This window comes from Gadus morhua, chromosome 14, assembly GCF_902167405.1.
Source record: "Gadus morhua chromosome 14, gadMor3.0, whole genome shotgun sequence".
NCBI classification, from domain to species: Eukaryota; Metazoa; Chordata; class Actinopteri; order Gadiformes; family Gadidae; genus Gadus; species Gadus morhua.
In genome coordinates this window covers 21,664,692-21,689,518 of record NC_044061.1, presented here as the reverse complement: position 1 = coordinate 21,689,518, position 24,827 = coordinate 21,664,692, and the positions used below count along the sequence as shown (strand labels likewise).

Below are 24,827 nucleotides of genomic sequence, written 5' to 3'. Positions count from 1 at the left end.
CCTGCGCAACCAATCCAGTAAAGCAGCAGCAGATCAACACAGATGTGCTTCATGTCCACCTGCATCCAATCATCCATGGTGTTTAATGTGGACATTTAAACAGCTGCTGGGAGAAAATCCCTCGGTCAAAACTAAATCCTTTAAAGCTAAACCCTTTTTAACCTGAACGACCTTCATCAGCTGTCCACTCTTCATCAATAACAAGCCTACTATCACAACTCTCTCAGTCTCCTGAACCTTTCTCTCCACCTCCATACTCCTTTCTCCTCGTCTCCTAGTCTCCTCCTCTCCTCTCCACAATCTCCTCTCCTCTCTCCTCTGTCCTCTCCTCTCTTCTCCTCTCCTTTCTTCTATTTCCTCCTCATCTCTCGCTTCTCTCCTCATCTCTCTTCTCTCCCCTCTCTCCTCTCCCCCTCCTTCTCTCCTACTCTCCTACTCTCCTCCCTCTTCCCTACTCCTCTCCTCATCATCTCATCCCTTCCCTCTTTCTCCATACTCCTCTCTTCTCTCCCCCTCCTCCCTCCTCTTCTCCCTCCCCCTCTCTTCATCTCCTCTCTCCTTCTTTTCTCTCTCCTCTCTCCTCATCTCCTCCTCTCACCTCCTCCTTTTCTCATCCTTCCACTCCTCCTCCCTACTCCTCTAATCCAATTTCTCCTCGCTCCTACTCGCCTCTGGCCCTCCTCTCCTCTCTCCTAATTTCCTCTTTGTCTCTCCTATTCCTCTCCTCTCTCCTGCTCTCCTTCTGTACTACCATTACTCTATTCCCCCTCCTCTCCTCTCTACTCCGCCCCCCTCTCCACCTCTCCTCTCTTATCCTTTGGTAGAGCAGGGATCGACAACTCCTCAAATCCAGCAAATCCAGGTTTTGCTGCATTGGAGTCAGGTGGATGGAGTAGTCTTTGCAGATCGTGTGACCAAATGAAAATCATGTGTAGAGGGAGTGCCTGGTGACATTGTGAAGACAACGGGGAGCTCTTATGACCCTTCACCTCCAGCTCTCTCCAAAAGCACATCGCCGGCTGGGCTTTTAGCCATGCCTGGAAATAGCCATGATTCATCTTTAATGACCACTGAGATGTGGTGAGAACAGAGATCCAGAACAGCATAGATAGATATTTAACTATGCTAGCATAGAAAGATAGTTAACTATGCTAGTATAGGGACAACTATTAGATTGCTCATTACCTAAGGAACATGCTGTTATCTCTCAAAAATACAAACACATAAACCCCCCCTTCCTTCACTCAGTCAAGCTCTACCTGTCATCCTCTAAAGGTAGAAAATGTGTTGGGTTTGGGGTGTATAGTGAGCTATAGTGTATAGACATAAATAATTGACGCATCTGAAATGGGAAGTATGCTGTGTTCGGTCGAATAGGTCAATATTTTAGGATAGCTTGTTCTGGCCTTTCTTGTTTCACTCCCGGCAGATGGAAGTGTATTAATATTAGGGATGTGAACCTTTCTCTATAACCAGGCTATAACTAAGTGTGTACCTTTCTCGATAGCCACGGGCCTGTATCTTTCTCTATAGCCACAGGTCTGTGTCTTTCTCTGTAGCCATGAGTCTGTACCTTTCTCTTTAGCTAGGAGTCTGTACCATTATCTATAGCTATGAGGCTCTAACTTTCTCATAGCTATGAGTATGTACCTTTCTCTATAACTTTGAGTCTATGAGTCTATACTTTTTACCTTGCATATTCATTTATCGTACCTAAAGTTTGTTTGGAATGTCATTCTAATGTCTTGAAGACTATAATTTGACCTCATAAATAAATAACAGAATCAGCCTTTTTGTAATTCCAAAAAGGGTTTGAGGGCTCAACTGATAAGACTAAAAACTTGATTTATAAACTTCGCTTTCGGGTTTAAGGTGGCCATTAATGAGCCTGCAAGTGACTTGCAAACAGTCAACGAAGATATTTTGTTATATTTTAATAACCGTTAAAATTATCTCAAAATCTCCAGATGATAGAAACCCTAAGAGGGGATGGTATGGGGCCATCTACACCAATTACAGGAACAAAATTCTCACTTATGGGCATATTATATTCTACATGTATGATAGAAAGCCTGGTGTATCTACTAAAGCAAATCTCCTTCACACCAATCATAATATTACGACTCAAATCCCCCCTTTTATAGACCTGCCCTTCTTAGATCCGTACCTGTCTTATTTGTATCAAAGGGGATGAGCACCATGGGATTTAAAAATAATTGTTTCTGTGGCTTTTTGGATTAGCGCAACCAATCCTTGCCATCTTGACATTTGTCTATCAGTTGCCTATGCATTATGCACCCTGGTTACATGCGCCCATCCGCTGCCCAGAAACCTGTGTGTATATATATATATATATATATATATATATATATATATATATATATATATATATATTATATTATATTAGAGAAGGGTGTCCAGTACAAGGTCAGGCGTGTGTTCAGTTTCTACAGACGACCAGGTCCACTTTTTCATGATGAAACCTTTATTTTATTTTTTGTACAAAATCTAAAATAACAGAACATAGCACACATGTAGGAGATGGTATATGTAAGGGTCTGAGGTCAAGGAGAGGCTAGATGTCTTGGGGTCAGGGTTCAGAGGTCAAGGAGAGGGTAGGTATCTTGGAATCAAAGGTCAAGGAGGGGTTTCTTGTGGTCAAAGGTTGAGGAGGAAGGGCCTGATCTTCTCGAGGTAGGACGGCTTCAGGTAGTCCTTGAGCTCACTCTGTCTGACCCAGAGGGAGGAGGGGGCTGGAGGCGGGAGGGGTCCACTCACTACAGCCTTGAAGAAGAACACCTTGACCCCCGTGAGCCCCTCGCGGTCCCGCACCGACCGGGGCATCCGGTACTTATAGAGGCCACACGGGGCGTTGCCCAGGAAGACTGTCTGCAAGTCTAGACCTGCAACCCAGACACACATTACATCATCATCATGTCTAGACCCGAGTACCAGACAAATATTACATCATTATCCCTAACGCATGATGAGATTTAGGCCCAATCCCATTTCTACCCCTTACCCCTTCCCCTTCCGCCTTCCCCTTCCCCTTGTTTTGAAGGGGCAAGGGGAAGGTGTAAGGGGTAGAAATGGGATTGGGCCTTAGACATCTATTGTCAAAACTACCTGCTGAAGTGTTGTACGCTATATTCAACCTAGATTGATAAACGATAGGTTCATGTCTAGAATCTCTTCTAGACGAATCGCTCACTGATGCGCTCAAGGCAGGTGGTTGTCTCATACATCGTCAGCCATCGATTAGTAGAATCCAAGCGGGCTTCATAATGCAAATGTCTCTGAAACATTGCCATGCAACTTATATTAGGAGACCATGGAGTGGTACAAACATGAAACCTGGATCTGTGCATATCAACACTGGCTCCCCAGATTATGAATATAAACAAAATGATGTGACTTATTACCAGGTGTGGCGGAGAGGGCTCTCTGGGCGGTGGTCTTCAGGGTCTCCCCAGCCTCCCAGGGGGTCTGAGGCAGCATCCACAGCCTCTCAGGCCCCACCTCCTGCTGGGTGAGGAGGAGCAGCGGCTCGGCCAGACAGCGGTCGGCCCGCTCCAAACGCGCATCCACCACACCTGGAATACACAACACAACACGTGGATAACTCAACACAACATCTGGATAACACATCACCTTTATTACACAACACCTGAATAACAAAGCACAACAGCTAGACAAGAACATCTGGATAGCTAAACACCTGAGTAACACAATAAACCACATGAATAACAACATTACCTGGATAACACAACACCTGTGTAACACAACACAACACATGAATATCACAAGACAACACCTGGATAACACAACACCTGAAACACACAAGACAACACCCGAATAGCACAAGACAACACCTGCCTAACACAACACCGGCACATCAATACAACAACATTATAACGTGCAACGATGTGACTGCTCACCTCGGGCCCGGGGTTGGGTGGCAAACCCCTTGAGTCTCTGCTCCCACGCGTCCTCCAGATCCTGTGTGAGGACGATGTCCTGGTCTCTGTCCGCCTCCTCCTCCTCGTCCGAGTCATAATCCACCGCCTGCCTCCTCCTCAGCCTCTCTTTGTCATCAAGGAGACGAAGCTCGTGGTCTGACATCAGGCTACGCTCCAGCTCCATCTGCAACCAACACATCAGCAACATCAACACCTACTAACCCCTAACAAACCTAGCACACTAGACAAAACCCTAACCTCCCCCAACAGTAATAACCTACATTAACCTCAAAAACTAAACTCTAACCCTTAATAATAACCTCCAACGCTTGCTTCTAACACTAGACATAACACGTACCTCTTAAACTAACCTCTAACACAAACCTATACCCTGTTAACATTTACCTAAGTCCTGATACTCAAGCTACACCTGGAACATCAAACAAGTCAACCAACCCCAACACTAACCCCATACCTCTAACAATATCCCCCTAACATGCACCCTGACTAACGCCCCCTATCATAAGCCTAAACCTGAACACACTCCGAGACTATACAGGCTCCTCTCTAGCCCCTAACACCTTGATGGATACCTGGTTCATCAGCTCAGAGAACTTGGCCTCCAGGGGTCTCTGGTCCGCCGAGATGACCGCTAGCCGCTGCACACACGCCGCCCCCAGCAGCCTCCACGGCTCCGCCGCATTTTTAACTACAGCACCGGAGAACTGGCGGATCCCCGTCTTACCGGACGCTAAACGTCCGGCAGAGTTGGACAGTTTATAGAGTTGATAGAAACAGCGACCTGCCATCTTCACCACGGGCGCTGACATCTTGCCTCTCCCACAAGTCCTTGCGGCGGACGAGTTCAATAAAGGAAACAAAGGGGTCATCTAAAATAATAATTTTGTTTTAGGAAACTAACGCTCGTCTGAGGTTTAATTTAAACTGATTTACGATACTTAAAGTATTGATACGCCATTCCCTTTGTTCTGAATAAAAAAATAGATATTAATATTATGTAAGCTGTAGTGAGTGAGTATTCGGTGACCCCCGACGACTTGGACTGGACTCAGCAGGCCTGGTTCAATGTCAGCGTGCTGTTGAGCTGCTCGGACATACATAACAAAATATCACCGAGTATCACCTCTTATCAAATCCAATGACATAATATCATATATGATATACACGTAAATCATGTTCAAGCTGAACTGTTCGTTAGTCGGCTCCATAAAGAAGTTGTGCTGCTCCAGGTAAGGGCTTCATATTTACAACCAAAATGTTACTTAATCCTTCTAGTTACATGATGTTTACTTCTACAGATGTGTGCCATTCATTCTTATAGTTGATATCATTATATTACAAAAGATAATTGGGTAGTTACTAGTTCATTCGTTCTTATTGTTAATATCGTAATAAAACATAGGACAGTTGGACAGTTCCTACTATGCATGCCATTCATTCTTAAAGGTGATATCATAATGAAACATAGGATTTATACCGTATCGTTTCGTACCTTTTATATTGTCTGTAGTTTTGAGGATCTTTGGTTGAATGGAGACTCAGTTAGTGTGGTTTAGTGTAGTTCAGCAAGTGTAACGTCAAATAGGCCCAGAAAAATGTTGGTTCATATTAGCATAGTTCATAATAACTTGGATCAAACGAGTGTTCCAATGTGTACGTGTACGTGGCATAAGTGTGTTCAACATGGTTCATATTAACATGGTTAACATGGTTCATACGTCTGTTCAACATGGTTGATATTAACATGGTTGATAATATCAACCATGTTAAAATCAACTTGATGTTAACATGGCTGATATTAATATGGTTCATGCGTGTGTTCCACATGGTTCATATTAACATGGTTCATATCAGAGGTGTAGCCATGGTTTCAACATTGGGGGGGACAAATGCCTGGGGGCGGGGTCCGCCCCCCCCCAGGCAAAGATTTTGAACATGCATTAATCTGGTGCACTCTGAGAGCAAAATCTCAATACCTAGCACCTAATTTTGAAGACCTTTTTAGGGATGGATGTTTAAAACACTTTAATACTGGATGTGACCAAGCAGTCTGGGAGTGTGGAAGACTTGAAATTAGGAAAAGGTTGACACACATATACTTCAGAGCTCTGTTTTCCTTTACTTTTTTAAATTAAATATAACATTTTGTGCTCCTCAATATTTCAACCAATCCAGTCAGTTCTTTTTTTTCCACATTACATTCATTGATGTTTTGTCTTTTTACAAAACACAAACAAACAAACACCTGCACCACCACAACAAGGACACAAAATCCAGCCAGTTCTTGCATAATCATCACATTTGCCAATGTTGAGTAAAACCCAGCCAGGTGCATCTATCTCATGGACCTAAATAGAAGTCACCCCAAAACTTTGGTTACCCCTCAGAAAACATAGATTTTCTGATATTTTCAACCACTTGTTTAATAAGTACATAGATGAGTTTCAGGAGAGAGCGCACTGAGCTAATCTCATGGTGAAGCCATTAGCCGTATTGAATGATGCACTGTTAAAGAATTAGACATGTCAAGGACATAACCTAAATGTTTTCTGATTAGTTATGGATTAATCTATGAATACATACATTATACAATGTTTTGTAACTTTGAATGAGACTTGACTTAATAATTATTATATTGCTATATTAGCAACACAACGCTGCTGTGTAAAGTTGTGTGTCAACTGAAGAGAAAAAAAAAGAAATGAAGATGATGAAGACAGCGATTTTAGTATCGATACTGTTGCACATGAGTATCTAATCCGATATTATTTTTTAAAATTTTAAATCGATTATTATCTTTTTGACAACCCTACACTATATACAGTACATGTGTGCTAACAGGATTCTGCTTGAATGTCATGATTCGGTCTTAACCTTTCATATTTACTCCTCTCTTAGGCGACTCACCTCTATGCCACCACTAGATTGACAAACTCTCCCTGTGCTTTCATCCTCCAAACTTTCTGTCTCTCCCGCTGGCTCACTAGCTCTACTCTGAACACAACAGAGGAAACATGGAAGGAATAATATCACAGATATCAGCAAACTATTTGCCAGTAGACTACTGAAACACACTGTAGACATCAGTGCCACTGCCAACAGGATTCTGCTCTAATGTCACAATTTGGTTTAAACCATTAATATTTACTCTTTGACAATCATTTTGCAGACGCTTTTATCCAAAGTAACTTACAAATTGCATTGAACATAGGAAAAGCCAAGGCTCTACTAGTTTCCAGAACTCCTCTCTTAGGCTACTCTCCTCTATGTCACTACCAGATTGACACACACTGCTTTCATCCTCCAAACGTTCTTGCTCTCTCTGTGCTTATATTAACATGGTTCATACTTGTGTTCAACATGGTTCATAATAACGTTGTTCATATTAACATGGTTCATACTTATGTTCAACATGGTTCATATACATGTTTCATACTTCTGTTCAACATGGTTCATATTAACTTGGTATTATTTTAATATACAACAGTTGTTTGTGTGTTATAGCGACGCTAGTAGCAGGGGCCGCGCTCTCCCTATTCTTGGCAGGGCTTGGCGCCAGCGTTGGGCGTTAAAGCTCACTCCACACGGAAAGTGGCCGCTTCAACGGCTCTACTCAAGAGCCGTTGAGTAGAGCCGCTTCCCCCGGCCCCTTTGTCAGTTTTTACATGTTAGACATGTGCAGGGGTTCACTCGGCAACTCTGTGCTGGAGTCCGGGACCCCTTTTACGGCTTAAAGAATATAGACATGTTCTTTAAAGCGGCGTGGTTGGATTTCCTCTCGCCGGCTGGCGAGTTGGACTTGACTACCAGTCTTACTCTCCCACCGTTTTTCAAATGAAAAACAGTTATTTATTTCTCTTTTTAAACTGCATTTTCAAATATATTTTTAAATTGCATTTATTTATGGATTCATTAATTAATTTTTAAATAATGTACTTATTGAATGTTTTAAGTTGTTTTTGTAAATCCCATTTTAATTTGAGCTACTTATTGATGGATTAATATTTCATTTGTAAATAATTTTTATTATTCCTCTTTTTATTGCCCATTAAAATATCAAATAATGAAGCATTTTGTATTTCTTTATAACTATTTCCGTGACACTTGTGGTCCTCCATAAGAGTTAACATGCATTATTTGTCAAGCTATACCATATTCTAAGAGTGTGGTGTTTTCATTTCTGGGTGGTCTTGTTGCAGCCGGGGAGCTGCCGGTGTGCAGCGGGCAGTGGGCACTAGCTCCGCCGGGCAGCAGGAGCCCACGGCGGCCGCAGGGGGCGCAAAGGAGCCGGCCAAGGACTTCAGGTACCGCTTTAATAACAACCGGTCACCATACAGACATGGAGGTTAACGCTGTACAGACTGACAGCAAAGACCTGGTCGGATCTGAAATGTCTTCTATGTGTTAAATTTAATAGTTATTTGTACCTTATGTATACCCCTAGTTGCACATTTGTCATATCTTTGGGGTTCTATATTTGTGACTTTCTACCTATTGATCCTATTTCTTATGCCATGTGAATGTGTTCTCCTTTTGGTCAGTTTGTACGCACCACTGCCAGGTCAAGAGAGCAGTCTCCGGTGGGCGGGTCATAAGTTTGACCAGCTGCCCATCGCTCACATCAAGGCCACTTACAACAAGTAAGAATCGCTGGACCAACTGCTTCGGTTTTTCTCGGGGTCGCTATGGTTCTGTGGTACTCCGTTTCTGCAGTATAAATAGTTCTGTCGTTTGAATGGTTCTGTAATATTAATGGATCTGTAATATTAATGGTTCTGTTGTCGCGGGCAGTACTCACGTCCAGGTCACGGACAGTGCTGGCCTGTCATTGGTCAGGACGTCATGTGGAACCGAAGGCTTCAAGAACATCAAGAAGTCGACGCCCATCGCCGCTCAGACTGCAGGACACTCGGCTGCCATGGTGACGACACATCCCATAATAACCCTGAGCTTTTTCTAAACATGATGGCACCTAAGTAACCATGATGATACTGATACTAGCTAAAACAGGCGCTTACCCACTGTAGCCAACCTAGTTTTGGTCTGTGGTCAAATGATCTTTCGCTTTGGAAGCTTGCTAACCGAATGAAAATACCCGGAAGTATCAAAGTGGCAGCCATGATAAAAGCTGTTAGAATTCCTTAAATTATGCTTCAATGCTTCCTTTTTAATCTCCTTTAGCATAGGGTACACTGGAACATCCTTTATGAAAGGAAAATAGATAATGCCGAGCGCCCCTGTTAAAGCTAGGAGCTAACTTGTAACTAGGAAGCTAACGTTGTGCCTGTCCTCCCACCAGAAAGCCGTGGCTAAGGGCGTGACCTACGTACGTGTCATGGTGAAGGGTCTTGGGCCGGGACGCTTGGTGAGTCTCTACACCCTCCTACACCACCTTCTACTCATAGTAATCAGTCCCCCCTCCTTCTCCACCTCCTCCTTCCACCGCCTTTTCAGTCATCACGTCCTCCACAACTTCATGTTCTTTAGATTGTCAGCCCTCTATATATACAATGTACTCTTCACTTATTCGTATTATATTCTTGAAATTCCCAGATAGGTAATCTATATGTCTGTCCATGTTTCTCACTTTGATCTAACAGTGCCCCCTTTCTCTCCAGTCTGCTATTAAAGGTCTGAGTATGGGCGGTATCGAAGTGGTCTCCATCACAGACAACACCCCTGTCCCCCACAATGGATGTCGCCCACGCAAAGCAAGGAGGATCTGAATGGACTTAACCATGTTGTACTGGAGGGGGCGGGTTGTGTTTATAATTTGCAAATAAATTAAAATGTTTTTCATGACTTTGCTGGAGTGGAGTTATTTGTGGAAGTACACACTTCTTTGTTTCTTTGTCTTGATATCCAAGGCATATTAAATCACCCGTCATAGGTCAATTCCTTATGCTCTCACTGTTGATACTGTTTAGCTGCCAGTTCCTTGATGAAAGATTAAACCTTAATTTAATCCATGTGAACCACCTGAGGTACCAGCAGGCGTTCACTGGGAGCTAGTCTGGGTTGGTTTTCACTAGGAGCTAGTTGGGTTCGGTGTTTACTAGGAGCTAGTCTGGGTTCGGTGTTTAAACAAGGAGCTAGTCTGGTGTTCACTAGGATCTGGTCTGGGTTGGTGTTGAAACTAGGAGCTAATCTGGTGTTTAAATTAGGAGCTAGTCTGGTGTTAGCAAGAAACTAGTCTGGCAAGTGCTTGAAGATACTTTTATATTACATACGTCTTTAAGATCACAGGGTCTCACCTGTATTTCATTTTGGGTACAGCAAACATAACACTTTTCTGAAAAACATGCACAGATAATCCAGATGGTGGGGTATCAGAGAGAGAGGACAGAGTGGGGTATTTGAGAGACGGGGCAGATAACGGGGTATCAGAGAGAAAAGACAGATAACGGGGTATCAGAGGAAGGACAGATAATGGGGTATCGGAGAGGAAAGATGGTGGGGTATCAGAGAGAGAGGACAGAGTGGGGTATTAGAGAGAGCGGACAGAAAACGGGGTATCAGAGAGAGAGGACAGAAAACGGGGTATCAGAGAGAGAGGACAAATAGCGAGAAAGAAGGGACAGGTTTGTCAATATATAAAATATACAATACAGTGGAGGAGAGTCAAACTCTAATACCCCATTGAGCAAGGCACATTTAGGTAATGTCTGATCATTATAGGCAGCTCCCAGTATAACCAGTAGCAGACTGTGATTATACCGAGCAGCCCCCAGATGAACCAGTTGCAGACTGGTTTAGGTGTGCGATGGCGGAGATGATGATGGCGATGGGGGTGTAGTGACGGTTTTGGAGTGTGAAATGAGTCTGCTTCATATTGCACATCGGGGGGTGGGGGTTAGGGGGGGGGGGATAGTAGCCAGGGACAGGGGAGGAGTGGGCTCGGTGGGAGCTGTGAGGTCCCTTCCTGCCGTGGGTTACTCGGTGGTCAAGGTGCCCAGGTCCAGCTGGTCCTTGCGGCGGCGCTGCTGGCTGAGCAGGGAGCTGAAGGGGTAGAGCTTGGCCTTGGCGGCGTACAGCTGCCCGGCGATGTCCACCTCGTAGTCCCCGCGGGTCACAAAGTCTGCGGCCAGGCCCCCGGGGGTCTCCACAAAGCCCAGGCACACGTGGCGCTCCAGGGTGTAGCTGTAGGCGCTGGAGGTGGTGGCGCCCACCATCTCCTTGTTCCGGAGGATGGGCTCCCCCCACCAGGGCCACAGGTCCAGCTCCGTGTCGTGCTCCTCCAGCACCAGCATCACGAAGCGTCGCGCCACGCCCTCCTGCCGCTGCCGCAGCAGCGCCTCGCGCCCCACGAAGTCCATGTCCTGGAGGGGGGTTGAGACGGGACACTGGTAACCAGGGGGACGGGTGTATGATGGTGTGGACTACACGGTTACCATGGTGACTAGAATATGATGGTGTGGACTACACGGTTACCATGGTGACTATAATACGAGGGTGTGGACTACCCGGTTACCATGGTGACTATAATACGAGGGTGTGGACTACCCGGTTACCATGGTGACTATAATATGCTGGTGTAGACTTCACGGTTACCATGGTGACTATAATATGAGGGTGTGGACCAGGCTGTAAACCTTTGTGACCAGACAGTAACCGTTGGAACTATATTATGATGGTGTGGCACAGGACGTAACCATGGTGACAATAATATGATGGCGGTTTCCTTGCGATAGCCTTGGTGATTATGACATAATGGTGGTGACTATGATAAGAGGGGGGTGAACAGGCAGTAATCAGGGTGACTATAATAGGAGAGTGTGGATCAGAGAGTAACCATGGTGACTATTAAATGATGGTGGGGACTATGACATGACGGTGGCGACCAGGCCGTAACCATGGTGACTATAATATGATTGTGTGGCCCAGGCCCAAACCACGTTAAAAATAATATGATGGTGGTTTCCTGGCGATAGCTTTGGTGACTTTAATGTGATGGTAGTGAGGCCTTAACCATGGAAACAATAATAAGATGGTGGTGACCAGGCAGTCATCGTGGTGGCTATTGTAGGATAGTGTGGAACAGAGAGTAACCACGGTGACTATGATATGACGGTGGTGACCGGGCCGTAAGTAAGGAGTCTCACCGAGTCGAGCTTGACTCTGAACTCGCGGCCGCACTCCAGGGGCGTGGTGAAGGAGTCCAGGTCCTGACCCCAGAAGGCGAAGAACTTCTCGATGCGGAGGCTCCTCAGGGCGTAGTAGCCGGCGTTACGCACGCCGTACTTCTGGCCCACGGACATGACCTCGTTGTAGACATGGAGCGCATACTGGGGGAGAGAGGCCGAGGGATGAAGCTCCAGACGGTGTCTGTGTGTGTGAATATATATGTAAAGTATATATATTTATTTACCTCAATGGGGATGTAGAGCATGAAGCCTGGTTCCCCGGTGTGCGTCATACTCATCACTCTGATCCCGTTGGCGTAGCCCACGCTCATTTCCTACACACACACACAATTAATATCCATTACATACATTATGTTTATGGTGGTTAATAATGATTACTATAGTAACAATGATAATACTTGAATATTATAAAATAATAATAATATGAATTAATAATGATGGTTAATATAGTAATAATGATTATTATACGATAATATTATTCTCAAAATAATAAGATTAATTCATAATGCAGCAAGAGTTAGCAATCTTTTAAAGAAACCCACACCACCTCTACCAACAAATTACCTTTTTACAATATGACGTCAATTCACGTCATCTGCATTCAATTTGACAGAAAACATGGGCTACTATTAGCCTTATATATTATAACATAGGTTTGGATGTCAATGGTAGTCTATGGTAATCTATACCTTTCAAAACACGTAGGAGGTCTATGGTTATCTATGGTCATCTATACCTTGCAGAACATGGAGGGAAAGTGATCAGGCGTCATGGAAACGTAGGACAGCTCAGCCAGGATGTCTGTGGCCCGGGGACCAATCAGATTGAGAGCTGAAGGACAGAGCATGAAGTGAGTGCAGCCCATGCAATATAATGGGTTACTAACAAATAACAGTGAAATTACTGATAAACGTCAAAATGATTGAAAGAATCAACAAATAATAATTATTGCACAATATAGACATGTAAAGTGCACCACCTTAATAAAACAATCCTCCAATTGATAAGGAAATGGGAATAAGAGATCAGAGTTCAAAGTTCAGCGAATCATTACTTCAGGAACTAATCTGTGTGATGAAATGTTAAATATTTGTTAAATATGAGTCAATTATGTGTTAATATATTTTGTTCTTGTTGTGTTCTTGATTTCTTGATATGATTGTTTCGTACATATGCCAGCCACCAAGCTAAAGCAGTATTTCTCACAGAAACTCGGGCAGCTCCTTTAAAGAAAAAATAAAATGGTCCGAGAGAACAATGCCATCCAAGGGCGTGTATTTTACTTATATCCTACCATAGTCGCAACATGTTCTCATTAAAGTGTTTGTGAATCCCCTGTTTCAGCCGGAATTCAAACACAATGAGATAAATAAAAAACATGTTTTTGGCTGGGAGCTCTATGAAGGAGGGGGTGTGTCATCACAATGTTTACGACCCACGGCAACTTTGTGATACTTTATAAGTACAGTTGTTGTGTATGAGCAGTATAATGACCAATGTTGTGTACGAAATGTGCCACATACTACACAAAGGGAACAATAACCCCCCCTTGGACTTGAACATACAGCTTAACCGCTGGTCGGAAAGAGCTTCACCCATCCACACACACCCTGTCTTTGTCGACACAATCAATAACAACCACCGCCCAGATAGAGCTACAGATAACCACACACACCTCACCACCGGTGTCCCTTCATTGAGAAGTTAAAGAGTATACTAACAGGCACGCAAAGAACGGGACCTGAGCAGAGTGGAATGTTCACCAACTGGATGGCAGAGACAAGAATTTAACTCCTGCTTTCTCTACATTACGTCTTAGCCATATTTCCGTGATCATGATAAAATGGCACACCATGGCTATGTTGTCTTCAAAAAGGCTATGTCGAAGATCATTTAAGATATTATCAAGTTTAAAACAAAACAAAAAAAAAACGATTTGGCAGTGATCTGGACTGACCGGTGTACTTCCAGGACACGTCCTCTAGGTGGAGCTGTGGGTCGTTGGGCATGTGTTTCTTCATCCAGGACCAGCAGTGGACCTGCTGGTCACTCGGGGAGATGACGAAGAAGCTGAGGAAGACAAGCAGTCAGTTGATTCTACGATTCTAGAATAAAGACAAGATGTATGAGTAGAAGTACTGATATATCTTCATTAAGATATTTCTATTTATTTGTGTGTTAGTAGTTAGTAGTCATTATCTTCATTTCATTAATGAGGCAGGGGATAATGAGTACTTTTATACCAGATAGAAGATATTTCCGTACCACTTATACTGACTTGTGAACACAGTACTTATATATCGTTATTTAATTATATTTGTTTACTTGCGTGATATAATTATCCTCATTATATTAATGAGGTAGGGGATAATGAGTACTTTTCTAAGTACTATAACAGGTCCTACCTGTTTTTGCTGAGGCGCACCACGCTGCAGTCGTTCTCGTAGCCTCCCCTCTCGTTCAGCATGCCAGTGTGGACCATGTGACCCACGGGGACATCCACGTCGTTGGCACACAGGAACTGGAGGTAGTCCAGGGCCTGGTCCCCTGTGGACTACACACACACATAGACACTAATTCATCTCTCTCTCTCTCTCTCAGGGGAGGTGAGAGGAGGAGGTATCGGGTGGAGGAGAAGGAAGAGGGTAGAGGAGAAGGTGGTAAAGGAGGAGGTTTAAATCAAAGAGCAGGAGGTTGTTAAGGAGGTAGAGGGTAGTGGGGGAGGTCAAGATTATAGGAGGATGTGGTGAAGGAGGAGTTACAGCGTTCTCACCGTCAGCTCAAACTTGGTGAAGGAGGACATGTCGATGACACAGACTGCCTCCTTACAGCACTTGACCTCTGACCCCACCAGGTCAAACCAGTCGGGTTTATAGAAGGTCTTACTGTGGTCCAGAGACAGCAGATCTACACACATAGACACAAACACACACATGCAGAAACGGACACAGGTCAGGCTTCCTGGTTTCATCGAGGTGGATATGCTATAGAGATAAAGCGTCGCGTTGCTGCTGTTGAGCTACAGTTTGAGTTTACTAGATAATTATCTCGTAATTATGACAAAGATCTCGTAATTATGCGATAATTATCTCGTAATTAGGAAATAAAGATCTCGTAATTATGAGATATTTTCTCATAATTATGAGATCTTTATGTCATAATTACGAGATAACCTGATACTTTTTTTTGTGATGTGAATGCAATGCGCCACCTTAGTAAATCACGGCAAAAATAAAATAACAAATAAATAAAATAATAATCAGCCGATACCGACACACGTAAAAAACGCAAATATCCGTTATTTCGGTCGATCACTAATAGAGAGCAAAGAAGGATCTGCTCTAGAGCTACAGGAGGAGGAGCTGTCATAGAAGTTTGCGGAGAAAGTGATGCAGAGCTAGGAGCAGGTTCTATAAAGCAACACGAGGAGGTGGTACAGAGCTACAGTGGGAGGGGGTGTTATAGAGATAGGAGCAGGTTCTATAAAGCAACACGAGGAGGTGGTACAGAGCTACAGTGGGAGGGGGTGTTATAGAGATAGGAGCAGGTTCTATAAAGCAACACGAGGAGGTACAGAGCTACAGTGGGAGGGGGTGTTATAGAGATAGGAGCAGGTTAGTGTTCCCCCCAGAAAAATGTCTTAGTCAAGGTGGTCAAGGAGGGGTGGGGGGTGGGGGGGGGTCTTCAGTGAGGGTTTCAGTTCGCAATAATATAAACAACCACCTGATGCCGGCGTCTCAATTCCATTCAAAAAGCTTTATGGCACAACTATTGTTTTGAACAGTATTACCGATGCATTATTTATCTTTATGTTTTGTACTTGATGGTAGTATGTTTTCATTCCCTACGAGAGTTTTGTACTTTGTTATTGTATAATAATATATATATTTAAACACATTTATTTTACAAATTGGTAGTCAAGGCGGGGCCCTACTGTTGTTAAGGCCTTAACCCTACAGTGCTGGGGCAAACAATGCAGCTGGTGCTATAGAGCTGGGAGGAGGTGCTTTACCTTTCCCGGCAGGGACAAAGTACTTTGGTCTCTCGAAGCCGTGCTTCTCCATCCAGCGCGCCCCCTGGGTGTCCAGCCGGTCGTACAGAGGACTGGTCCTCAGCTGGCGCCCCGTCTGGTAGTCCCAGCGGGGAACCTTCAGCTCATACAGAAGGGCTGACAGACAGACAGACAGACAGACAGACAGACAGACAGACAGACAGACAGACAGACAGACAGACAGACAGGTTGAGACTATAGTTGGGTCGGACTACCTTCACACACAAAGTGAACTGAACAAGATAAGATAAGATAAGACACTTTATTGATCCCTTGGGAATGCTCCTTCAGGGAAATTCAAAATTCCAGCAGCGGTAGTACAGACAAGACACATAAACAAGCAAGAAAAACACAAGCTAGTGAACAAGTGTTCACTTGCGGTATTAAAAATCCCCCCAATATAGTCTCCCAAAGTCTTATAGAGTCTTTCAGAGTATTGTAGAGTAGTAAAGTCTACCATAGTATTTTAGAGTTAATATAATCTCCCAGAGTATTCTAGAGGAAGAAGAGGACGAGACTCACGCATGACCTCCATCACCCGATGTCTGAGGAAGGTGCGACTGCTCTGCAGATTGCCAAACCTCTTAATGTCCAGGGGCCACACGTTAGCTGTAGGGTAGCCGTACACCATCCACTCTGCAAGGTACCTGGAAAGATTAATAAAGGTCATATTAGAACCATACCCCATTCACTCTTCTAAGTGTGCTCATTAGTTATAAACTAGGAAGCGTAACTAGAGTAAGAAACTAGGATATGTTTAGTAATAAACTGGGATATGTAACTAGAGTTGTAAACTAGGATGTGTTACAAGAGTAATAAACAAGGATGTGTTGAATAATAAACTATGATGTGTTACTAGAGTATCAAACAGGATATGTTTATAAATAACTGTGTTAAGTCATCAATAGGATGTGTGACTTGAGTAATAAGCTAGGACGTGTTTGGTAATAATATAGGATGTGTTACTGGAGTGTTAAACCAGGATATGTTTATAAAAGATCTGCGTTAAGTAATCAATAGGCTGTGTGACTAGCGTAATAAGCTAGGACGTCTTTGGTTATAAACTAGGATGTGTAACTAGAGTATCAAACTAGGATATGTTTATAAATAACTGTGTTAAATAATCAATAGGATGTGTGACTAGCGTAATAAGCCAGGACGTGTTTGGTTATAAACTAGGATGCGAGGGGGTAAATGAGGAGGTGTTACCTGCCCGCGCCCCCAGCCAGTGCCAGGCCAGAGGAGTTCATACCAGCCAGGACGAAGTAACCATGCACCCCGGGGGTCTCCCCCATCAGGCAGCGCATGTCTGGGGTGAAGGACTCTGGACAGTTGACCAGCTGCTGGATCTCTTCTGACTCCAGCTGTGGCATCCGCCTCAGCAAGGCACTTAGCATGGGTTCTAGTGGGAGGAGGAGGGGTTATAATAAACCACCCTGTATCGATACAATAGCACATTTACATACGCAATAGCACCCCTAAAGGAGCACTGAGGTAAAGGTCAGAGGTCAGCGACTAGTGTAGTGGTCAAAGGTTAGACATCTCCCCTAGTGTAAAGGTCAGAGGTCAAATGCTAGTGTAGTGGTCAGCTCCTAGTGTAGAGGTCAGAGGTCAGCTCCCAGTGTAGAGTTCAGTGATCTGTTCCTAGTGTAGAGGTCAGAGGTCAGCTCCCAGTGTACAGTTCAGTGATCTGTTCCTAGTGTAGAGGTCAGAGGGCAGCTCCCAGTGTAGAGTTCAGTGATTTGTTCCTAGTGTAGAGGTCAGAGGTCAGCTCACAGTGTAGAGTTCGGTGATCTGTTCCTAGTGTAGAGGTCAGAGGTCAGCTCACAGTGTAGAGTACAGTGATCTGTTCCTAGTGTCGAGGTCAGAGGTGCGATGGGCTCATGTGCTGTACCGAAGTGGTCCCAATCCTCCTGCATATTCTGGACCTCCAGCTGGTTCCGTCCCTCCGTGAAGATCGGTTTAGGATTCTTCTCAAAACCCCCCGAGAGAACGCCTCCCTGCCAGGGACGCACATAGATCCTCCCGTCCATATCCATCACCACTAGGGACACAGAGAGACATAGATCCATCACCACTAGGGACACAGAGAGACATAGATCCATCACCACTAGGGACACAGAGAGACATAGATCCATCACCACTAGGGACACAGAGAGACATAGATCCATCACCACTAGGGACACAGAGAGACATAGATCCATCACCACTAGGGACACAGAGAGACATAGATCCATCACCACTAGGGACACAGAGAGACATAGATCCATCACCACTAGGGACACAGAGAGACATAGATCCATCACCACTAGGGACAAAGAGAGACATAGATCCATCACCACTAGGGACACAGAGAGACATAGATCCATCACCACTAGGGACACAGAGAGACATAGATCCATCACCACTAGGGACACAGAGAGACATAGATCCATCACCACTAGGGACACAGAGAGACATAGATCCATCACCACTAGGGACACAGAGAGACATAGATCCATCACCACTAGGGACAAAGAGAGACATAGATCCACCACCACTAGGGACACAGAGAGACATAGATCCATCACCACTAGGGACAAAGAGAGACATAGATCCATCACCACTAGGGACACAGAGAGACATAGATCCATCACCACTAGGGACACAGAGAGACATAGATCCATAAACACTAGAGAAACAGACAAGACATAGAGACAGAGCGAGACAGAGAGACATAGATCCATCACCACCAGAGAAACAGACAGACATAGAGACAGAGAGACATAGATCCATTACCACCAGAGAAACAGATATAGAAACAGAGGGAGACAGATAGACATGGATCCATTACCACTAGTCATAAAAAGACGGAGAGACAGAGAAGCATAGAGAGAGAGAGAGACAAAGAGATAGAAGTGAGAGGGGAGGGTGCGTATGATGTGAGAGACCTGGTGTGTTGGATGGGAGCGGCTGCTTCAGAGGCTTGCTGAGGAGGTAGAAATGTTCACAACCATGAAGAGGAATGGAAACCTTCACCTCACTGGCCTGGCCCAGCTCATAGCCCCACTGGAACACATTTAAGCATATATAGTATACAATATTATATACAGTATATGGGTTAAGGTTAACCCAAAACCTAACCCTATATAATATGGATAGATATATTATATATTATACATGTTATTTTAATTAAACTATTATATTTAATTATTCATATGAAATAAATTGCACAAAAATGACTAAATATTATTAGGTAAGTGCTGCAAGGCAGTTTATGATCTTCTCAGGCTTTATTATTATTTTTTTTTATATTTATATTATTATTATTCCAAAACTGCTATCGATCTCCTCCCAAAAATGTTCCCTTAAAGACTCCATTAACAGTATAACCTATCAGACAAGAACCTGTCACACTGGAACCTGTCAAAGAAGAACATGTCCGTCTAGCAAATGTCACACTACAACCTCACTTGTCCTTATACGACCTGTCAAGAGTACAATCTGTCACACTACAAACTCACCTGTCACCATGGAACCACATGCAAACCTCACCCGTTACACAAGAATCTCATTAGAAACCAACGTTTCTAAGATAAGAACATCACTAGAACGTACCCTGTCACACTAAAACCCCGCTAGAAGCTATCGGACGAGAACTAAACTAAACATGTTAGACTAGGACTTCAGTAGAACCTCAAGTATCACATTATAACCTCATGAGAAGCTCACCTGTCCCGCACAGTTGACAAAGTATTCACAGCTGATTGGGCCGCGGTCCGTCTCCACTGCGGTCACGTGACCTTTCTCCACCAGGACCTGCTGAACAGTGGTCCTCTCCAGAATCTGAACGCCTGTACACACACACACACACACACACACACACACACACACACACACACACACACACACACACACACTTAAGTAAGAAACTCATCTACAAATATATGAATAATACTTGTATCATCATTTTAGCAAAGAAAATAAAATTAATAAATAATGCTGCAATGTGGGACTCGGGGAGGGATTCTGTGGGACAGCAGTCTTTTTAGGTCCGGTCTGGGTCAAAAAGTCCCGGACCTGGTGGTCAATGGTGAGCCTTGATGTAGCTGAATGTAGCTGTAAGCCTAATGCTGGAGCTAGAGTGGATAGAGTTCACATTGTCTCGAGCCTCAAGACCAATCAGGGGCAAAACTCTCCTAGCAAAGCTGGATCCACAGTTTCTATGGACAATATGTCTTTATTTAAAAAACAAATGTATAAATAATATTGAAATCGATTTGCTTAGTTTACTTTAGCCTAGTCACTGCCAGCGGATCAACCAATCAGACGGAGCCTTTTGAGCCCCAGACAGACCTTGTCCTGCAGCAGATACAGCCAAGGCTCGGTTGACATCGGGTGGGGAGACGACAGCGTCTCCGGGGAGGTGCAGCGCCCCCACCAGGTCATGGATGTTCACCATAGAGTGGAGCTTAGAAATCTCCTTTGGCTTTATAATGCTGCAGTTAATGCCCATAACCCTTGGGAGAGAGAGAGATAAAGAAAGAAATATTGTAAATACTATGTATTTTTGTGTTATCTGTTTATAGGAGATACTGTTATTTTTATAATATTGCGTTTTATACATATATAATACTATATACCCAACCTTTTTATTTATTGTTCACCTGCTTTGGCAACGCAAATGTCTATTTCTCAGGACAATAAAACTTTTTTATTTCTTTTAATTGAATAAAGAGAGACAGAGAGAGATAGACAGACAGACAGCAACAGAGAGACAGAGATCATGTCCAAACAGTCCTCATCAGGTCAGTTGTGATACCTGCCCTGTATTTTTTCTTTCTTACCTGAGTCTCGACGCCAGGCGCTTCAGAGACAAGAAGCGGTCTTGATTCTGAGCAAGGCAAAGAGAGCCGGTCTTTACATAACCTGGAAGACACAAAACATCAGGGCTACCCTGTAGAGTACACTTATGTTGATTGGTGTTAAGGAAATGTTTCTATGGTAACAGGGTGTTGTTGAGTTGTTACTATGGTAACAGGTTGTTGTTCAGATATGTTGCTATGGTAACAGGGTGTGAGGGAGTTGTAACTATGGTACCAGGGTGTTGTTAAGAGGTCTTACTAATGGATGTTTTAGAAGGTGTCGCAATGGTCACAGGGCGTTGTTAAGGGGTGTTACTATGGTAACAGGGAGTTGTTAAGAGGTGTTACTATGGTAACAGGAAGTTGTTACGAGGTTTTACTAGTTAAGTTAAGTTAAAGCTTTTTATTGTCCCCTAAGGGCGATTTTGTTTGCAGCAAGACATCAATAAACAACATAGGACAGAAAGTACAACATGACAGACCAAACATACATGCAGATAGTAAAGATAGTGCAGAGTATACAGGCATGCTGATAAGCATGCCTGTATACTAGGGTAACCGGAGGTGTTACTAAAGGAGAAGCAAACCCTTAAAGGGGACATATTATGGCCCCGTTTTTTTTATTATTTTTTTATTTGTATTATTTTTGTAGCTTTAAAAACAGCCCCTTGATAAATTGAATTACTAACTGTACATTAAAAAGTATTTCTGCTCAATTTAAAAGGTTGAATCTCCTCGTGACTGAATGTTTGTACATCGCGCTGGCTGTATGCGCGCAGGCTTGATGCGCTTCACTTTTTTCTGTGGAGAACCAGCGCCTTGAATATTTACTACAGCGTTTCTACAGCTTGATGCGGTTTCGCAATGACTCCGTCTTTACGGAGATATTCCTGAGACGCATTATAACGAAACTGGATCGTTTTCGCCCGTTTCGGCTCTGTGTGGATTGGGCCTATACCACCAGTTGTGATTATGATTAGCCTTACAAGCAGTTTCGAAAATCATCTATCCAGCACAGATCTAGGTGGACACGCCCACTATAGTGATGACATGAGGGCAGATTTTCGAAACAGCTTGTAAGGCTAATCAAACTCACACCTTGTTGTATAATATGTCCCCTTTGAAACTACTTATTTTGGATGAAATGTGAAATCTCTTGAAATGCTGTTACGGCCACTGTTTGTTTGTTGCTGCCTTCTTGTTTCCCCTCTTATGTGCAGTTGCGAGTCATTAACAACTCATCATCATCCCGCCTCTACCAACCAGCTTCCACCAATCACCTCATCAGTTTCCAGCCAGGGGAGGCCTGCCACACGCATAAAAGCCAGTTTAACTTGTCCCTTACCCTCTCTCCTTTTTGTCCCGTTTGTGGACTGGTTTTGCTGTGGCATGGTTAGAGCATTTTGATAAATACATATCTAAGAGATATACATATATTGTCCCCTAGTTTTCCTTTCTCCCCCTGCTTGCACCAATTGTGACCCCCTTTGTTAGTTCCCCCATGTTTTTTTGTCTTTGTGGTTACCTTGCAGCCTTGGGACAGGTAAGACAGAGGCCTCTATACATTTACACGTAGTGCTCTTCTTTGTTAGTAACACTAGGCTAGGAGTGTTGCTACCCGCTGTACTGTTGGCTTAGTTTAGTTAGGTTAGCGGACGTGTGGTCCGCTGTATTAGCAGTTAGCTTAGCTTGTTTTGTTGGGTTCTTTTCTTTGGCAACACTCAAGTCCCAAGGCCCGCTGGTTTTGTCGTATGTTACTGTTGTGTTTTTGTAATCGGCCCCATTAAACCTATGTTCAACCTTATCCGTTGCTGTTGTCATTCCTTTATTGTTTCACTCACCAATAGTTTCTTCATTTACACCCATAACCCGATTAATTTTAACATCCGTTACCTCCCTCGCTACCCCTGGACAGTGGGAGTTGTAACAAACGCAAAAAGGTTTTAGAAATGTAGGATAAGATTGAAATTGCCCTCTGTTAGCCACCCGTCACTAGCACTGGCAGAAATGTCAGGAACATCAATTAAATGTTATGGCTATACCTCTCAAATTGAATGGTAGTGGGAGGCAGCTTAATTAGTGACAGTGAAAGAACAGTGAAAGTAGGCAGGGACTAGCTCAGAAGAGGGTGGTTGGTTTTCCTGTTCACTTTTTTTTTTTTTAAGGTAACGGGGTGTCTCACTATCATAACAGGTACCTGTGTTGACTCCAGTCTCCTCCTCCAGCTGCTGGTAAAGGCTGTTGGAGTAGTCTGCCATTTGGCTCTCGATGGAGATGGCCTTAGCCACGCTGACGATACCAGCACACATTCGGGTGGTCCCGGCTCCCAGCCTGTGTAATAACCATAACTTAACCATATATATAATCATCATAATTGGAATAATAACTATAACTACAACCATAACTATAATCATTACCATAGCTATAACTATAAATTAAGCTGTATGCCTTCAGAGACATTTAGGCTGTAGTGAAGCTCTGACGTAACAGCAATCCTATGCAATTTTGTGGTTTTGCTTTCTGTCCTATAAAGTTACACTGTAGAAAACTGTTCATAAAAAACGCTCGGACTACGATTCAGGCAGGGAAAGATATTCACTTTATTGTTATTGTGGATTGTTTTATTTCTTTATTTTTTTGGGCGGGATTTGGAACATTGAAATCTATTTGGGCCAGCCATGTATATAGATATAGATATATATCTCGCATGACAAAAATAAACTATCACCTCACCGTCCCTGCTCCAGCAGTAGAATGTCATTCCAGCCCAGTTTAGCCAAGTGATAGGCTACGGAGGTCCCCACAATGCCCCCCCCACAGATCACCACTTTGGCCTGGCTGGGCAGTGGGGGCTGGCTGTCCCCACTGACTGCCCTGCGATGGCTGGAAACCCTATGAAAGGCTCCCCCCTGGAGTTGCAGCAGCCTGGGGAGCATGGCAGGGGACAAGCCCCTACAGCCCCACACGCAGTTACGCATGGACCTGCTGGCACACATAAGTTTAGTCATTTTTATGCGTTGTGATATACAGAACAGGCAGCTTTTGGGAGGCAATGGAATGCCAGTACAGCAACAGCTCTGTACAGCTTATATGAGGTTTACTACTATAGCTAACACTAGTGATGGTTTGACTGCAGCTTACCATCCAGCTAACACTTAATGGTTTTACAGTTAACACTAGTCGTTGTTTATTTCAGCTTACCTTAGTTAACACTATTAATGGTTAACTACAGCTAACTAGTTTACACTATTAAGGGGTTTAACTACATCTAAACAGTTAACCGGCTAGCACTAGCAAGGGTTTAATAACAGTTAGCAGGTTGCCCTATTAATGGCATCACTAGAAAATACCAGCTGGGCTAGTGCTAGTTAGCAGGCCTTTAGCTCAAGCGTTGCTAATGACCTCCGACCTTGAGCAGAACAATGGGGGTCAACCCGGAGGCTCTCTGCTCTGGGTCGTTGTTGGATAGTTTGTTAGTTACATTTGACTTATTTGTACGTGGCTAATGTATTGCTCACAGTTGCCACAGGTCAAGGCTTACAGCAACGTTAGCTTCAGGTTATTGTTTATACAGTAGACGTGTTTAATCATAAACGTTACTTTAATCACTGTGTGCTCGATCTGTTTTAAATGTATGCTCACCTTATCCACTTAATTCAGATGGGATATGTGGAACAATGATAAAATACCGTTAAAACATCAGCTCTGACAGCTAAGCTAATGTGCTAGCTGTTTACAACCATCCTCTTCTACTTCTTCTTGTGTTGCCTGCTCAGCTTCAGGGCGCACCAACGCCACTTCTGGTCTT

General features: G+C 43.8%; 3 protein-coding genes across 4 annotated transcripts; 1 reads left to right on the top strand and 2 right to left on the bottom strand.

Annotated features, from left to right (window-relative positions):
• Window positions 1-2,465: 2,465 nt before the first annotated feature.
• Window positions 2,466-4,809, bottom strand: mrpl46 (mitochondrial ribosomal protein L46). Its single transcript, XM_030377039.1, has 4 exons — window positions 4,553-4,809; window positions 3,939-4,143; window positions 3,423-3,593; window positions 2,466-2,903 (listed from the first exon to the last, which is right to left on the bottom strand). The coding sequence occupies exons 1-4, from the start codon at window positions 4,787-4,789 to the stop codon at window positions 2,659-2,661; spliced, it is 858 nt and encodes a 285-aa protein (XP_030232899.1). The 5' UTR covers window positions 4,790-4,809; the 3' UTR covers window positions 2,466-2,658.
• Window positions 4,810-4,999: 190 nt separating this feature from the next.
• mrps11 (mitochondrial ribosomal protein S11) lies at window positions 5,000-9,783 on the top strand. The gene is made up of 6 exons (XM_030377040.1): window positions 5,000-5,209; window positions 8,180-8,284; window positions 8,522-8,620; window positions 8,772-8,901; window positions 9,280-9,345; window positions 9,599-9,783. The coding sequence occupies exons 1-6, from the start codon at window positions 5,154-5,156 to the stop codon at window positions 9,704-9,706; spliced, it is 564 nt and encodes a 187-aa protein (XP_030232900.1). The 5' UTR covers window positions 5,000-5,153; the 3' UTR covers window positions 9,707-9,783.
• Window positions 9,784-10,179: 396 nt separating this feature from the next.
• On the bottom strand, window positions 10,180-24,816 carry pdpr (pyruvate dehydrogenase phosphatase regulatory subunit). 2 transcript variants are annotated; one of them, XM_030377037.1, is made up of 18 exons: window positions 24,662-24,816; window positions 23,753-24,001; window positions 23,217-23,350; window positions 21,002-21,083; window positions 20,511-20,674; window positions 19,887-20,008; window positions 19,106-19,223; window positions 18,070-18,219; window positions 17,385-17,577; window positions 16,698-16,822; window positions 16,137-16,292; window positions 14,898-15,031; window positions 14,530-14,678; window positions 14,082-14,194; window positions 12,861-12,955; window positions 12,349-12,438; window positions 12,083-12,265; window positions 10,180-11,299 (listed from the first exon to the last, which is right to left on the bottom strand). In XM_030377037.1, the coding sequence occupies exons 2-18, from the start codon at window positions 23,995-23,997 to the stop codon at window positions 10,913-10,915; spliced, it is 2,640 nt and encodes an 879-aa protein (XP_030232897.1). In that variant the 5' UTR covers window positions 23,998-24,001; window positions 24,662-24,816; the 3' UTR covers window positions 10,180-10,912. The 2 variants fall into 2 exon arrangements, with proteins under 2 accessions (XP_030232897.1, XP_030232898.1); XM_030377038.1 differs by having other exon boundaries at window positions 10,913-11,299; window positions 23,753-24,004; window positions 24,662-24,797.
• Window positions 24,817-24,827: the final 11 nt, after the last annotated feature.